General features: G+C 55.6%; 1 protein-coding gene across 3 annotated transcripts in view; it reads left to right on the top strand.

Moving 5' to 3' along the window:
• PTPN5 (protein tyrosine phosphatase non-receptor type 5) overlaps positions 1 to 15974 on the top strand; it is a 54890-nt gene extending 38916 nt beyond the window's left edge. For all 3 annotated transcript variants that reach the window (XM_073808680.1, XM_033861664.2, XM_073808681.1), the window contains 12 exons: positions 847 to 1040; positions 1568 to 1675; positions 1916 to 1993; positions 2468 to 2709; positions 4056 to 4245; positions 6685 to 6769; positions 10817 to 10896; positions 11074 to 11211; positions 11749 to 11859; positions 14014 to 14174; positions 14266 to 14379; positions 14807 to 15974. In XM_073808680.1, the coding sequence (XP_073664781.1) occupies positions 847 to 1040; positions 1568 to 1675; positions 1916 to 1993; positions 2468 to 2709; positions 4056 to 4245; positions 6685 to 6769; positions 10817 to 10896; positions 11074 to 11211; positions 11749 to 11859; positions 14014 to 14174; positions 14266 to 14379; positions 14807 to 14900 (1595 nt within the window). In that variant the 3' untranslated portion in view covers positions 14901 to 15974. The remainder of the gene's footprint in view (positions 1 to 846; positions 1041 to 1567; positions 1676 to 1915; positions 1994 to 2467; positions 2710 to 4055; positions 4246 to 6684; positions 6770 to 10816; positions 10897 to 11073; positions 11212 to 11748; positions 11860 to 14013; positions 14175 to 14265; positions 14380 to 14806) is intronic.
• The last annotated feature ends 1089 nt before the right edge of the window (positions 15975 to 17063 follow it).

Below are 17063 nucleotides of genomic sequence, written 5' to 3'. Positions count from 1 at the left end.
GGTTCGATCCCTAGTCGGGAAGCAAGATCCCACATGCCTTGTGCCCAAAAAAACAAAACGTAAAACAGAAACAATATTGTAAAAAATTCAATAAAGATTTTTAAAATGGTCCACATCAAAAACAGCAACAACTTTAAAAAAGAAAACCAAGGGAGACCCCCCAACCCCCATTTTCGAGGTGTGGAAATTGAGGTCCAGAAAGGAGGGGGTGACTTTCCCAAGGTCACACAACCAGGGATAGACCCAGAACTGGATCTTAGACGTTTGACATCAATTCTGCTGCACCGAGATTTTCCTCCACACCATCCTGACCACCCCCATCCCCCCTCAGTGTGGGGTCTTGAGGTGGGGAAGGGGCACGGGGCTGTGACCTTGTCAAGTGTCCGGCGTCTCCCCCCCGGCACACATACTGAGTCGGGGCGCAGAGCATGAGAGACGAAAACCCAGAGGGCAGGCATGGGTGGGCTGCTCAGGGTCACGGCCTGGTCATGCCGTACCTTTTTTTCCCTCTCTCTCTTAATTGAGTTTGAGGTGGTGGTTTTTCGTTTCCTTAAGGAATGGGAAAAGAATGAAGCTGTGTAAACACCACGATGTTAACTCCCTGAAAAACCTCCTGCCATTTTAACTCTGTTACTGGAGAAATCAAAGAGAAATAATTTGTCCACCCACACTTAGCTCTTTCTGACGAAGGTAGGTGAGTATTGCTTTGCTAATCGAGGGTGACTGCTGGAAGCGGAGCCAGGCTGACTGATCCCGGATTGAGAGGAAGCCACGGCAGCCCCAGAAGGAGCGGTCCGCCGGGGTCGGCAGGGCCCGGATCACCGGCCGCGTGTCCGCCTTCCGCAGGTGTCCCCCAGCCGGTAGGGATGCAGGCGCTGGACCAGGCCGAGGGGCCCACGGCCTTGCAGAGAGAGGTGCCACTGCCCCCGTCTCCTTCACCGCCTTCAGAGACAGCTCAGAAGCCACCACCTCGAGACGCCAGGAGCCCCTCCTTCGCTGTCAGGAGCAGCCTGTGCCTGCTGGCTGCCTCCCAGTTCCTGGTAAGGACATCACAGGCCTTGCGGGGCCTGGAGGGAGGGCGGGTTGAGGGACGGCCTCCACTTCCTCCCCGAGATGGCCGCCTGGGGACACAGAAGGATGAGGGGCCTCCGTGGCGTCCCTCGTGACTCCAGCCCTCGGGCTGGTGTGAGGAGAAGGCTGGAGTTCTGAGCCATAAACCCCTCACACCCTGACCTCAGAAGTAGGAACACAGGCCCACTCCCAACCCCCTGGCCCCGCAGGGGTTCTTCTGAGGACTTCCTGTCTCTGGAGGCATCTCTGGGAGACTCTCCTTGTTATGTGTACCTGGTGGGGTGGCAGGGTCCCCTCTGGGAAGGGCTTTCTCTTGGCTCCCTTGAGTCAGCTCTTCTCTAGGGAGAGGTCCCAGGCCCTTGCCCCAGCTGCGCAGTCTGGGCCTTGGGGGGCCAGGTTGAGGCTGAAGGGGAGCTCTCGAGGGTGGGGAGATGGGGGTATATGGGAGCAAGGAGCCCAGGCTCCGGGCTCAGCGTGCTGCCCCCGGCCGCCCCAGCTCGCCTGCGGGATGCTCTGGCTCAGCGGCTACGGCCCCATCTGGTCGCAAAATGCCACAGACCTCATCTCCTCCGTGCTCACGCTCCTGGAGCAGCTGGGACCCTCGGTGAGTACGCTCCAGGGAGCCCCAGGGTAGGAGGGAATGCTCGGGGGCCTCCAGTCCCACCAACCCCTGCCTAGGGCTTCTTTGAGTTCAGGAGGTATTTACTGGCCCCTGAAGTGTTTCTCCCTGTCCCCCACCCAGACCGGGTCCAAAGTTTTCAGAGCCTTGATTTTATCCCTGTTGAAACATGAGAACTCTGCCCACCCCCCCATCACCCTGACCTGTTTGTCTGATGTTCTCCAGGCCTGGCTGGCTGTTGGGACCTGGGACGTCCCTAATCTGCTGCTGGTCTCTCTGTCCGTGGTCCTCATCACCACCTTGGTAAGACTCCTCCTGAACCAGCCTCCGTGCTCCTCTTCCGTGACCCTGAGGCCCGATCCCCACCTTCTCCCATTTGACCTACAGACTACACCTTCTGGGTAGGGCTGAGGATGGGGTACCCGTCTCCTTCCACCAGTGCGCCCAGCCTGGGGAGAGAGGTGCCGTCTTTCTCAAAATTGGTTTGCAGCGTTCTTGGCTGGGGAAAGGGGCTGAGGCAGGGAGAAGACTGGAGAAGGAACCCTACCCCCACCCCACGAAGAAGGCTTCAATCCACAAGAACCTGAGGGTTGGAGGTGGAGGGGGCTGGGAGGACATGACAGGGGTGGAGCCTCTCATCTAGGTGAGGGGTGGTGCAATGCAGACAGCTCCCAGGAGAGTAGGGCTGCTCCAGACACGTGGAGGAGCAGGGGGCTCAACTCCATGGGCACCCCCTCACCCAGGGGGGCTGCCATGATGCCATATGCCCCGAACTAGGTGTGGCACCTCCTGAGAACTCCCGCAGAGCCACCCAGCCCGCTGCCCCCCGAGGACAGGCGCCAGTCGGTGAGCCGTCAGCCCTCTTTCACCTACTCTGAGTGGATGGAGGAGAAGGTCGAGGATGACTTCCTGGACCTGGACCCTGTCCCTGAGACACCTGTGTTTGACTGCGTGATGGACATCAAGCTTGAGGCCGACCCTGCCTCACTGACTGTCAAGGCCATGGGTCTGCAGGAGAGGTGGGTCCAGTGGAGAGGTGGGCTCTGTGGGCCCTGGAGCTCTCAGCTCCCGATCGGAAGGGCAGATGCCTGACTCTGCCTCCCAGTGCCCAGGGAAGAGCTGAGCTCATAAGCCCACCAGTGGAGACACATCCTCTTCAGGTCTGATTCACATAGATCAGGATGCCCCAAGGTGAATGCTAAGAAATGCTGTTACTACACACAAACACATGGGCATACACAAGTGTACATGCGTGCATGCTCGCACATACACTTGTGGTTTGGATAGGTTTCTTTACTGCAGGACTTGTCAGGACCTTTAACGTGCTTGTAGTCATTGTAGACTGACTAAGGGTAATGTGTGGCATTCCTCAAAGCCATCTGACCACAGAACCCTTTTTTTTTTTGGTTTGAACTCAATTTTTTTTTATTTTTTATTGGAGTATAGTTGCTTTACAATGTTGTTAGTTTCTGCTGTACAGTGAAGTGAATCAGCTATATGTATACATCTATCCCCTCCCTCTTGGACCTCCCTCCCACCCCACCCCCATCCCACCCATCTTGGTCCTCACAGAGCACTGAGCTGAGCTCCCTGTGCTATACAGGTTCCCACTAGCTCTCTTTTATAATGTCTCATAGTGTTCCACAGAGCACACGTTGGGAGGTGTCAGCACTCTCTTTTGGGGGCCTGGCTGGGTAAGCCAGATCACACCAAGGTTGAGATGCCCACATGATGTCATGGAAAGAGCACTGGATGAGGACTCGGAAAACCTAGCTTTTTGTTTCACCTCTGCCACCCCCTCACTGTGTGCTTGGGCCATTCTCGTCCCCGCTGTAGCACTCAGATCCCCTTTCCGTGTAACGAGGGCTTTCCCGTGCTGTGCCCTGAACACAGTAGGGTTTGTTGCGTCTGCTCATCCTCGCTGCCGCTGTGCTGCCCCTGAGACCCCATCTTTCCCAGGCCTCTCCTGGATTCTGCGTCCTTGCAGACTGCCGGTCCGGGGCTGGTATATAGAAGGTCGAGCCCTGCTTCTCTGCTCCAGGCGGGCACCCTCTCTGTGAGCTTCCTGGGGCCACAGGGCTGGGAACTACCTCCAGCAGTGGCAGAGGAGAGTGCTCAGGGCCCTTGCATTGAACCTTGGGAACCGGGCTGAGGCCACACTCGGCTACTCCACCACAGGCAGCCTAAGCCTCGGGGCTGAGCCGCACGCTCCCTGTGTCAGGGGAGATGTCACACCCACTCCTGTCTCTGGAGCCCACCTGGTTCCCACCCCCATCTCTCCCTCCCTCATCCTCCTGCTCCAAGGCCCCCAGCTGATGGCCGTCCCTGACCCTGATACTCACCCCTCCTTACCCGGTCCTTCCAGGAGGGGCTCCAACGTCTCCCTGACCCTGGACATGTGCACCCCGGGCTGCAATGAGGAGGGGTTCGGCTATCTCATGTCCCCACGCGAGGAGTCGGCCCGCGAGTACCTGCTCAGCGCCTCCCGTGTCCTCCTGGCCGAAGAGCTTCACGAGAAGGCCCTGGACCCCTTCCTGCTTCAGGCAGAATTCTTTGTGAGTCCCCTTGAGCCGGCTCCCCTGCAGGGGGCAGCCCGTTCTGCACATGTTCATCCCCCCAGCAAGGCTTTGGAGCGGGGTACCCCAAACTCAGCATCTGATAGATGAACATCATTTCATTCTCACCTCTCCTACTGTCTTGTTTTCTCTCTGGGCCTCAGTTTCTCATCTGGAAAATGGGAGTAAAAATAACAGAGGTATTGCAAGGATTCAAGAGATGCAGAACGTGTGCAAAGCGCCCATGGGGTGATTGGTGTTTGTGGCATTCCCAAGTCTTTATCATCCAGGACTGTGCTCTGAAAGCCTGAGAAAGACTTAGAAAGCTTTCTCTTCTTTTTTTCTTCTTTGGCCACGCCGCGAGGCACCAGGTATTGAACCTGGGCCCCAGCAGTGAAAGCACTGACTCCTAACCACTGGACTGCCAGGGAATTCCTGAAAGCCTTCTCTTCTGACTCTCCCGTTTTCCCACCCTCCCCCTGCCCGACATCACCTAACATTGTTCGTCCTCCTTTGAAATCTGTCCAGTTCTGTGATTCAGGCTTAGGGGGGGTCCTGATCGCCTCCCCTCTAGACTTAGGCAGCAGCCTCCAGCTGCCTCCTGTTGGACTTTGAGGGGCCCATAAATGACACCCCTGTTTTACCTACCTGAGCACTCAACCAGTTAGGAGCCAAGACATGGAAAATCACAAAACCACCTTTATTTTTGCTGATAAAGGCTAGGTTTAGCATGAGGATTAGGTATGTAGCAGTAGGGAACTTCCTAATACCAACCACCAGAGTGAACAAACTTTCCACCCACCCCGGGGCAGTGCTGGTACATCGCCGGCCTCACCTCATAGGGGAGCCCTATAATTCTTTCTTGGCAGGAGGGCCGGGAAAGAAGGAGGAAGGAAGGGGCTGGGGTCCAAAAGCCCGGTTCCTCAATCAAACACACTCATTGGGTAACTCGCCCACCTCTGTGGGTAGGAACGGGCAAGAGGCCATGAGCATTTGGGGAGAGTCCCTCTTGGGAGAAGCCAGAGGGATGGAGAACCCGTGTGCCTCCCTCACAGCTCCCCTCGTCCCAGGCCTCCCTGCTCCCTACCTGGACCCGATGTCTTTCCCCTCTGAGAAGCCCTCCATCACCCTCTGACCCGTTGCTCCAGATTCTCTAGAATGTGGCACAGCCTGCCTTACCTGAGTTCAGCGAGCCCCAGACTCCTTTTCCGGACTTATATCCCCATCCCTGCAGGGACTGTCCACTTCAAATTGGGCCCGCACCACGCCCCCGCCGCGGTGCCTTCCCTGTCATCATCCCCCACCCTGGAGTCCCCTAGGAAGCCTTCCTCGACCACTCAGCCTCAGCTGCCATTCCCACAGCCACACCTCCCCTTGAGGAAAGGGCTTGCATCCCCTTGTCATCTCCAGTTCAGTAGATCATTGTCAGTTTTGCTCAGAGAGTAAGAAAGAGGGGGTGCCCACACATCCACTCCATGGGCGCTTCTGCACGTGCTTTTTATTTTGATTCTCACAACCACCCTAGAAGGTAAGTATTATGATCCTCATCGTACAAAGCACATACTTAGTGTGTCCACAAACAGTGAACACTGTAAACCATGTGAAGTCAGGTGCTAAAGCGTGTGGACAGAGGGAAGGGGCGTGAAGAGAAGACAGACACTGAGGAGTCATCCCAGAGAACATAGGTCGGGGGGAAGAGGTGAACCTTAAAGGCTGGGAAGGATTTGGGGTGATGAAGAGGGGTGGGACCGGTGCTCCCCACAAGCTGGGTGCCGTGAGCTCAGACCTGGAGGCTAGCTGGGTACTGACAAATTAGCCACAGGAAGAGATGGGCACAACTGGAGGGTGGGTCTCTTCAGAGCAGCTGGTGGTGAAGAAAGGCCAGATCGGAAAAGACCTCACATTCCAGGCAGAGAAGTTCCAACTTGGAACTCTTGACATAGAGAGTGATTGGGAGACGCAAATCTGGGCCTCAACTCTGGGAGGCCCAGAAGGAGGCTCCTTTCCTGCTGGAGAATCAGGGAAGGCTTCTTGGAGGAGGTGGCTTTATGATGGACAGGAGGACATGAGAAGATGAGGATGGGGTGGATGTTACTACAGAGTCAGCAGCACTATCCAGGGTCCTGAGGTAGAGACACCCAGGGTAGGAACACAGGTCAGTAAAACCACTCAGTGTGGCTGCAGCACAGGGTGCAGAAGAAGGCAGTGATTTGCCAGGTCACTTTTTCTTCTGTTCTTCTTTGAGTGTCTACTATGTGCCAGGCTGGCCCCCAATAAACAATGGTGATAATAACATTTATTATGCACTCAGCGTTTGCCAGGTCTGTTCTAGATACTTTTTATGTGCACTAACTCATTTAATAGTCAGTGTTTGTTGAATGAATGCATGCACTTAAGTCAACCCACCTCTCCTCACACCCCCATGTCCTCCTCCTGCAGGAAATTCCCATGAACTTTGTGGATCCAAAAGAGTATAACATCCCTGGGCTGGTGCGGAAGAACCGGTACAAAACCATCCTTCCCAGTGAGTACTCACTGCCCCAGGGGGTGGGGGAAGGCTCCCCCTCACCTGGGTGCCACTTCACCCTGAGGAAGGCCTTAACCCCAGAGTGGGCCTCCACAGTCACAGGAGCGGGGACGGAGGGTGCAGGTACCCAGTGAAGGGAAACACCCCCTTTAGAGGGTAGAGGGCTCCTTGTTCCTTCACACAGCACTTTCCAGACCCTTGCCCTGTGGAAGCCCAGAGAGAAAGAGGAACAATAACAGCAGCTCCTAGACAGTTCGTGGTGGCTGAAAAGTCTTATCACATCCTTGGTCTCTTCAGAATGGGCAGATTTTAAAGAGAGGACATTAGGCTCAGAGAGGATAAGTGGCTCATCCAGTGTCACACAGCTAAGACATTCAGAACTGAGTTTCAAACTGGGCCTGTGACCCCAGAATTGGGCTCTTTTGTCTACCTTGAGTTCAGTTTGGCCAGACTGTGAGTCCTCTAACAGGCAGAGCCACCCCATAAGGGAATGAGCTGCCTGTCCAGTAGTAAGCTCCCCATCAGTCAGGGTATTCAAGCTAGACTGCATGAGCAGTCCCCTGGAAGGTCTGATAGGGATTTTCCCCCTTTGAAGGCAGTTAGACCAGGCGACCTGATATTCCTCTTTTAGCCCTGGAGTGTCATTTTCAGGTAACTTTCATCAAGCCCCTATCTGCCTGTCACCCCTGCCAAGTTCTGGCCCCAGGCCCCAGGGCTAGCATAGAGGGTGATATATTGAAAGCAAATCCACAAACCTACTCCACTCAGTTTGTGGAGTAACGAGGCTTTAAAAAAGCAGTTTTGCCATTAGCAACTCCAACAACATGTAAGATGTCATGACTTATTTTTAACTTTTAAAATATCGACTTGTGGTTGCTATGGTTACACAGTGTCTAGGTAGTTCCGGTTAAACAAAGCACCATTTAAGGCCAGGATGCAATATTCAGGGCTGCTCACCTCTTCCCTCCTCTTGCCGCCCTCCACCCACCCAGCCCAACCTAGAGGGAGGGGTTCGGGTACGCCACAATCTAGGGCTTTGCTGGCCACTCAGAATAGCCACTGGGGGAATATGGGAGCCGGGCCATCACTCCATTTGGTCCCCACTGGATTCCTGAGAAGACTCCAGCCTCCAGCCAGGCCCTGAGCCTTCAGGTCCCCGAGCCCAACAGAGACCTTCTCTGTGGCCAACAAGAATTGACCCTGTGCCTTCAGAGACCAGGCTAGGGTGTATGGCAAAGCCCCCTCTCAGATCCGGGACAGCCAGAGGTTTGCTTTCTCATTCATTCTACACCATGCCCAGGGCCTGAGAATTCAGACATGAAAGAGACACAGACTCTGTGCACAGGGAGCTCGCAGTCTAGTGAGAGAGAGATCCATGGACAGTTCCAGTGCAGAGTGACCCAGCAGGCAGCATTGAGGACAAGATTCAGGGGAGCTGCACCTGTATGAATGAATGAATGAATATCCCTCAAATCTAGCTCCCCCTCTCCAACTTCACTGACAAATTACTTTTATGGGGTGAGGGCTTCCATGTTGCCCAGTGATTTTGGGGGGTCGGACTTGCATGTAGCACAATTCCAGGGGTGCGATTTACATGGACTGCGTTGACATAGTGCCCCCTGGAGTTGTGCAGGGCTAGGGCAGCCCTCTGACCCTGACACTTCCTATGTGGATCATGACAGTAATCTAACTAGTCTGCTGAGTCCCACATTCTCTCCTTCTGTCCATCTTCTACCATTGTCACCAAAATCACGCAAAACAGAAAACTAATCGTGTCATTCTCCTCTTTAAACACTGTCACTGTTACCCTGTAATCCTTGGGTTGAGGTCCAGCCTTATGAGCATGGTTTATTGGACCCTTTGTCAGCTGGTTCCTCTCCAGCCTCATCTCTCCCCAACTCCCACCTGGCCTTGTACACTTGAATTGGACAGAGTGGTGCTCCCTACTCCGCTTTCTACTGGTCCTTCAGACCCAACCCAGGTGCCCCCTCTTCCATCTGAGCCAAGTCAAGTCCCCTCTGTTCCCTCATCCCCAGTGCTCACAGGCCATACACTGCTCGACTGCCTGCCCAGCAGTAGGGGGACCGGGCCTGGCTGATCTAGGAGCCCCCGTGCTCAGGCACAGTGTCAGGCTCAGAGTCCACGCTCGGTAGGGTCAATAGAACCATCACCATTCTCACGGTGGTTCTTTAATATCAAAGGCCCTGGTGTCTGGCCAGGGGGTCTAGTGCCCACTTCTGAGTCCTAATCTGGGCAGGCACCACCAGGAGAAGGGAGGTGGCCCACACAGTGCTGCCCCTCCTCTCTCCCGCTGGTCACCCCAAGCCTCCTTCCATTTACCCTCGCTCTTCCCCATACCTGACGCCCCTCTGCTCCCTCCTCCACAGGAGCTGCCCTGTCCCCACCTCCCCCACCATCACCTGCCCAAACCTCTAGCACTGGGGCCAGGGCATGAAAGGGCCAGAGAGGGGAGGCTTTGTGGGTGTCATGTCCCATTTCATCTACCGGATTTGGGATCCTTCTTTTTTTTTTTTTTTAACGTCTTTATTGGAGTATAATTGCTTTACAATGGTGTGTTAGTTTCTGCTGTATAACAAAGTGAATCAGCTATACATATACATATGTCCCATATCTCTTCCCTCTTGCATCTCCCTCCCTCCCACCCTCCCTATCCCACCCCTCTAGGTGGTCACAAAGCACCGAGCTGATCTCCCTGTGCTATGCGGCTGCTTCCCACTAGCTAGCTGTTTTACATTTGGTAGTGTATATATGTCCATGCCGCTCTCTCACTTCGTGGGATCCTTCTTTTAACCTGTTAGCTTATAGTGGAACTGGTAATGATGGTAGTAATAACAGCAGACACGTGCCCTATAGTGTTCACCATATGCTGGGCTGAGTTACGGGTCTGAGGACTCACTAACATCTACTCTTGAACGTTTACAAGATGAGTGAGGTTGTGATGGAAGGAATGTCCCTAGTTTACAGAGAAGACACAGGGGGACTAAGTAAATGGCCTACACTGACACTGCCAGGACTTGAACCCAGCCTTACTGGTCAGTGGTGTAGGCTCCTGACCGCTCCTCACACGGCCTTTGAGAGCCCCGTATGGGGCACACTGGCAGGGCCTTTAGTCCAGCCCTCCCTCCACAGAAGAGACCCTGGGGCCCAGAGAAGGGAGAAGACAGCCAATTGGTGACAAAGCCAGACCGGAGCCCCGGGCCCCGGGCCCCAAGCCCCAGCTTCCTGCCCACCCCACAATCCGCCGGCTCAAGCCCAGCTTCTGCAGGCTCACAGAGCAGACTAGTCAATACAGGGAGGCTGTAGCTGGAACAAAACAAACCCAGGAAGAAGGGCAGGACGTTGTGAGAATCTGCTGCTGTGGGATTTGACATGTGAATAGATGGGGGTAGGGGGGAACCCTTGTGCACGTGTGTGCCATCTCATCTCAGACGTGGAAGACTTTACTCCTTTCATGGTAATATTCTCCCTCAGCGTCCTACCCAAATCTTAGCTATAAAGTGCTTTACAGTTTCACATTGCACTTTCCCATCTGTTTTCTTATTTATCTTCCCAACAGTCCTAGGAAGTAGGCATCTTTGCCCCCATATTACAGATCAGAAAACTGAGGCTTAGAAAGGCCATGTGCTTTACAAGCTTACACGGCACGTTGGGGACAGTGTATACTCGAACTCAGCCCTGCTGGCCAGGATTCATCCTCTAGGGAATTTCTTACAGATTTAGCTGTCTCCTCCCCAGAACATGAGGCACAGTGAGGACAGGGAAGCTTAAGGGACACATGGCAAGGGGTGGCATGGATCCTACAGAGGGAGAGACCTAAGGCCTCTCTCTACTGTCCTCTTCAGCCTGGGCCTCACCTGCCTGAGTGGGCCACAGGGATGGGTCAGTGTTCTGCTTCTGGGCAAGGGAAGAAGGAACTTCAAGTTCCAGAAGAAATATGGGTGCCCTGAAATGGGGCAAAGTGGGCTCTGCACCAGGGGGACTGCATATGTTAAATCCCAGCCTCACCTGTCTCCCTCACCCCAGACCCTCACAGCAGAGTGTGTCTGACCTCACCAGACCCTGACGACCCTCTGAGTTCCTACATCAACGCCAACTACATCCGGGTATGTAGCCCCATCCCGATGGCCTCTCCCTGAAAGGGAGGCCCGAGTCAATGGGATCCATCCTCTAGGCTTGTCCCTAAGCCCATGTGGCTCCTGCCAGCCCCCCGGAAGAGCCTGAGTGTGGGGAGCCAGGAGCACGGCCTCTGACCCTGATGGCCTGGCCTTGGCTGGCTGCAGGGCTACGGTGGGGAAGAGAAGGTGTATATCGCCACTCAGGGACCCATCGTCAGCACAGTTGGCGACTTCTGGCGCATGGTGTGGCAGGAGCACACGCCCATCATTGTCATGATCACCAACATCGAGGAGATGAACGAGGTAGGCACCCCTGTACCTTACCAGGTGTCTGCTGCTTTGTGCCCTGAGCTAAGCGTCTCGTTTCCGTATTAATCCTTACAGCAGTTTTGTGCGGTTGGTATGTTCACCTCACTGCCTGCCAGGGGGAGGAAATGTGAGGCTCAGCGAAGTTAAGTCAGTTGCTCAGAGCCACACAGAGAGTCAGAGGCAGAGCCTGGAGCTGTGGCCTCTCCACCTCCAGGGCTCAGGATCTTAAACACGATGCTCTGCTGCTGCTCAGCCTGCCAGGGCTGATGCTGGCTACTTCTGTACTCATCACGGCCCATTTAATGGAACTCCCATAAAAGTCCTTCAAAATGGGTATTATTTCCATGTTCCAGATGAGGAAACTCAGGCTCAGAAAAGGGAAGTAACTTACAGGTTAGGAAGCTGAGATTTGAACTCTCTAACTGCAAACCTACTGCCCTGTTACCTCTCTTCCCGCTGGCCTGGGAGGGGTATTGGGGAGAGTATGGCTGGGGTGCTGGGGGTATCACAGCCTGATCTGGGCCCCTGCAGAAGTGCACCGAGTATTGGCCGGAGGAGCAGGTGGTGTACGACGGCGTGGAGATCACTGTGCGGAAAGTCATCCACACTGAGGATTACCGGCTCCGACTCATTGCTCTCAGGGTGAGGCCTGGGGTTGGACTGGGCTGGGCAGATGGGGGACTCCACAGCCAACAGGGTCCCAGAGGCCATGATAGCTGAAATTAAGGCGTGTGTCACTCCCAGGATTTACTGATAAGCAGGGACGAGGGAGAGTGTGGTGAATAGACTTGGAGGCCAGAAGAAGGACCAAACCCTCAGTGCATTTCATATCGTTAGGTTCTCTCCATCCACACTGTCATTCATAATGTCTTCCAGCTCTGCTTCAAGTGTACCCAAGGCCAGGACTGTCTGGAAAAGGGGGCTTCAGCAGCTTCCAGCACTGTCCTTATAACTGAGCTTTGAGGTCCTGCCTAGAACATCCCTTTACCTGAGCTTCCAGCCTGTAGTATGACACCGTCCACCAGAGGGCAGGCACTCCTTGCTGCATTTGGGCTGCACAGGGAGGTTGTGGTTGCACAGAAAAAGGAAAAAAAAAAAAAAGAGAGAAGAAGACATACGAAATACGAGCAATTACAGAACAGCCCAAAAGAGTGGGGGGAGGCATCCTCCCACCCTGAGGTTGAGCCTCTTCCAGGCTCAGCATTAGAGGAGATTGTTCCTTTAGAGTCAGGAGAATCAGTGCGTTCTGTTTTTGAGAAATCATATGACCCATGTTTGGGGAAAGTGGTGCCACTGTAATAACCCAAAGTCTGGAAGATGAGCTTAGATGCCAGTAAGCTGACATCCTATCCAGAAACAGCCTAGGAGGTCCACTGATGCCGGCAGCCACAGGGTCTGGATAGGATGTCAAGGGCCTGAGACTTGTTCCTCTGAGCTGCCCCCTCCCACTGGAAAAGGTGAAAGAGGGGGTGTCAAGGAGAGCTCAGCCCCTGGAGGACTGGTGCCAACTAAGCATCTCCAAGATACAGGCTTGCTTGCGGGCGGAAAGGGCCAGGAGGTAGAGGGCAGAGGCCGTGGTAGCTGCCACAGCCAGGTAACACAGGGGTGCAAGGAACCAGCTTCCTTTTTCCCCCCGAAAGATATGCTGGGGCTGTCTCATCTTCTCAGTGCTGCCGGACTAGTTAGGGAAGAATTGGGACAACTTGGGGCTTGGGGGTATTTACTTCTGTCCATAAACCTTTACAAGCACCTGCTCTGAGCCTGGTTCTGGGTTGGGTACTGGGAACACAGAGCTGTCCAAAGCCTGGACTCTCTCCTCAAGGAGCACCTATAAAATGGTAAGTACTGACATAGAAATAGGTAAGAGCACAGAAGAAGGACCCTTTGTCAGCTAGGGTGCTTAGGGAGGGCTTCCTGGAAATGGTGGTGCTGAATGGGGTTCTGAAGGATGAGTAAGAGTTGGCTAGGAAGCAAAGAAGTGGAGAGAGCATTCCAGGCAGAGAGAAAGTAAAAGTAAGGGCGTGGAAGATAGAATAGCTCTATGTGTGTATACGTGGAGGAGGTGGGGGAAGCAGAGGTTTGATCTGCAAACCATTTGGAGTGCAAGAGAATCAAGTGCAAGTTCACAGGAGCAGGAGTTGGGCCTGGAGGGTAGATACTGAACCATGTGTGTCTTATTTGCCTGGCTGAAGACCGGGGACGGTGGGTTTGATTCTAAGAGCAATGACAGCCATCAAAGGGTTCTGAGCAGCAGAGCAGCCTGTGCTGTAGACAGACCGTTTTGACCACTGTGGAGCTGAGGCTGTCAGGGAGGAGATGGGAGGGTCTCACACAGTTGAGAGATGATAAAGACCAAAGTGGAGGCGGTGGTGGTGGAGAGGATAGCACGGAGGGGAGAACACTTGCTGGGGTTGGAGGTGGGCAGGGAAGTATACTGAGGCAAGAGGAAGGGTCCCAGGGCTCTTGGGGGGTGACTGGGCTGTTAAGGGGTGACCAGGAGACAAGAGTGAATTGGAGAAGGGACTTTTCGCCTCTCTTGGATGATCTTGGAGTTGCTGGGGCAGAACCCACGTGAAGACCAGTGCTGACGCTGCTGACCAGCCCCTGCTGCCCACCTAGCTTCGGGTCTCTGTCTGGTGCCACTGGGTGATGTGGTATAGCTGGCAGAGGCCCGAGGCCCCACTCCCTGTGGCCTCCCTCTTGTGTGTTTCCTCCTTCCCTCCATCCATCTCTGGGCTGATCTGTGGGCTCAAAGAGTTCATGTGTATCTGGGGTGGGCCTCTGTGTCCTGGACAGAGTGGCACAGAAGAGCGAGGCCTGAAGCATTACTGGTTCACATCCTGGCCTGACCAGAAGACCCCAGACCGGGCCCCCCCACTCCTGCACCTGGTGCAGGAGGTGGAGGAGGCAGCCCAGCAGGAGGGGCCCCGCTGCGCCCCCATCGTCGTCCACTGCAGGTGGGTCCTCCCAGACACCCACGAGGGCAGGGCAACTTCCCCCAGCCCTAGGCTGCCCTGCCCCTCACCCACCCACGCCCTCGGCCCTCAGTGCAGGGATTGGGAGGACAGGCTGCTTCATCGCCACTAGCATCTGCTGCCAGCAGCTGCGGCACCAGGGCGTGGTGGACATCCTGAAGACCACGTGCCAGCTCCGTCAGGACAGGTCAGCCCATGGGCAGGGTCTGAGCACGTGGGGAGCTAGAGCCCTGGGGGCAGCAGAGAGAGACTGACGTGTGCATAGGGTGAGGGTTAGGGGACACACTCCATGGGGACTGACCAGCAGACAGGAAGTAGGGAGGACAGATGGGTAAAGGAACCGGATCCAGGCAGTTGGTGGCTGGATGAAGAGGGGAGAGAAACAGAGCTGGTGGACAGAGGGGCAGGGGCCGAGTGGGGGGGGACATGTCACCTGTGTCCCTGCTGTCTGTGCCAGAGCTGGGAGGGACAGGAAGGGGCAGGGGGAGTGGCTGGCCAGGGTTGGCTTCTCTAAGCTGCACAGAGTCCCTGATGTGCCTCAGATGACTGGCACTCTGTGGATCTGGGGGCAGGTCCCTCCATGACCCCGTCCCCACTGTGCGTCTGCCGGGCAGGGGCGGCATGATCCAGACGTGTGAGCAGTACCAGTTCGTGCACCACGTCATGAGCCTCTACGAGAAGCAGCTGTCCCGCCAGTCCCCCGAGTGACCACACTCCTCCCCGAGGTCCTCTGGGTACCACCCAGCCTGAGTCTGGGCCCTCATCCCGGCCACACCCAGGGCCCTGCCTCGGGTCCAGCCTGCCCCCTGTCCCTCCCGCTTCCTTCTCCTCAGTCTGCTCCCCAGCCTGGGCCTGGCCCCTGCCTCCCCCCACAACGTAGCTCTTCCTACTGTACATATTGGGGAGTGGGGGAGGGTGGGGGAGGGGTGTGCCAGGCCAGGCCTGGGGCCCCAGGGCCTGACCCACGCTGCGCGACCTGGGGCCTCGGTTTTTAATGATGGTTCCATTGCTACTTGATCCAAAACATTTCTGTGCCGCACTCTACGTGTCCTGCTGCAGCGTGTTCTGTCTGTCCATCCATCTCTGCTGTCTGTACCGGACACTGTGTCTCCTCAGCCCGGGAGAAGGGTAATGAGCTCCAGCCCCCAAGTGGCCCTGGCAGAGGTGCCTGCCCCCAGCCCCCAGCCCCACTTCTCCCAACAGGCAGATTGCACTTTGCCCCTAGTTACTGGGACCAGGATAAGGACGGGGGGCCTGAGGACCTGGAGGTCAGGCACAGGGAGCTCCTGAGGGGGTGGCAGAAAGATCTCAGCTTGGGGAGAGGTCTCTGGGTGGTGGTGGTGGGAGAAGTATCGCAGCCAGGGTGGCCTCTGGGTGTCAGATGCCCGCAGGAGGCAGTGAGCAACCCGCGAGGCATCAGGGAGGAAGGGGACAGATGGGGACAGTGAACCTAGAGGACCTGGGCCACGATGGGAGAGGGGGAGCTCCGCGGGTGGGGTGGGGACTCGGCCCCAGATATGTGTGAAACATTTTTCGGTGTCACTGTGGGAAATCCCTCCCAGAAGTCTCACCACGTGTAGCTCTGCGTGTGTCCCATGTCCATGCGTGTGTTGAGAGCCCGTCAGCAGGGCATGCATGACTCTTTGGCAACATGTGTTATCTTGGAGCCACGTGTTTTTATTGCTGACTTTAAGTACTTATTCCACGGCAGACAGAGACATTTGGTGTCTTTTTATAATTTGCTCATGGTCATTGAATAGAGCAATAAATGGAGCATTTTGAGCAAAACTGGGCCTGTGTGATTGCCTCTCCCCTCCACTCCCTGTATCCCCGTCTTTGTATACACACACGCGCACACACACACACACACACCCTGGCCCTCAAGATCCGTGGGACCCCCTTGTGGATGCTGGGAGTGTGGCTTGAATCCAGATTTGAAAAGCCAAAGTCCATCGAGCAGGATCCTCACACACCCCCACCGTCTCACCCAGCCAGGAGCCAGGAGCCATGGGGAGCCACAGGGACAGGTGTTGGAGGTTTCCAGAGAAGGAAAAGTGTCTGGCAGGCCACCAGCTTCGACAGATGGGCCAGAGAGGCCAAGGCTGGAGCAGGGAGACCTTCAGCTCACTGAGGCCCCTCCCTGTTGGCCAGCCCACTTATCCCTTGTTAGCCCTGCAGGTCTCAAGAGCAGCTGCAAGCCAGCAATTTCCCCTGTAAGGCCTGGGCTGAGAGGAAGCCCCACCCAAGGAGCCTGGGGAATCTGCCCCTAGGCAAAGATGCTGTGCCTCCTAGACGTTCCTGCTCTATTCTTATCCCAGCCCCCAGGGATGCAGCAAAAGTAGTTGTCATGCCCTTGATGACAGGTGTGGGTCAACCCAGGGCAGGAGGGAGTCCAGGGCAGGGCTGCTAACCAGCAGGTCCCTACAAGGTAGCCTTGAGTGGGCTGGTCGAGGGTATACTACAGACAATGAGGAAAGAACAGGGAGTGCTTGGGCAGCTGGGACGGAGGGCCCAGAGTAGGGGGGCCTGCTCTCCAGCCACCCTGCAACAAGAGGATGGGCTCTTCTACCCTTCTGCCCAGAATAGGGGGGTTGGGCGGTAGAAACGGGAGCGGGGAAAAGAGCTAACAATTCCCCCTCTTCTCCTGGGGTGGCCCTGTGAGGCCACTCAGCCTCTGTAGGCACCACGTGTAGAGCACAACACGAACGGTGCCCCCTGGATTTGTGCAAAATGACAGACCTGCCAGACTCTCCCTAACTCACCCCCTCCTGGTCCCTGGAAAACACAGACCTGTCGCTTTGTTCCCCAAGCCCTGTTGGCCACACAAACACACACACACTGCCATTCAGCTCAGAAGGTCCCACCCGGCAG

Source organism: Tursiops truncatus, chromosome 8, assembly GCF_011762595.2.
Source record: "Tursiops truncatus isolate mTurTru1 chromosome 8, mTurTru1.mat.Y, whole genome shotgun sequence".
In the NCBI taxonomy this organism is placed as follows: Eukaryota; Metazoa; Chordata; class Mammalia; order Artiodactyla; family Delphinidae; genus Tursiops; species Tursiops truncatus.
Note: the sequence above shows the minus strand (reverse complement) of the source record. Positions and strands in the feature narration are given on the sequence as shown.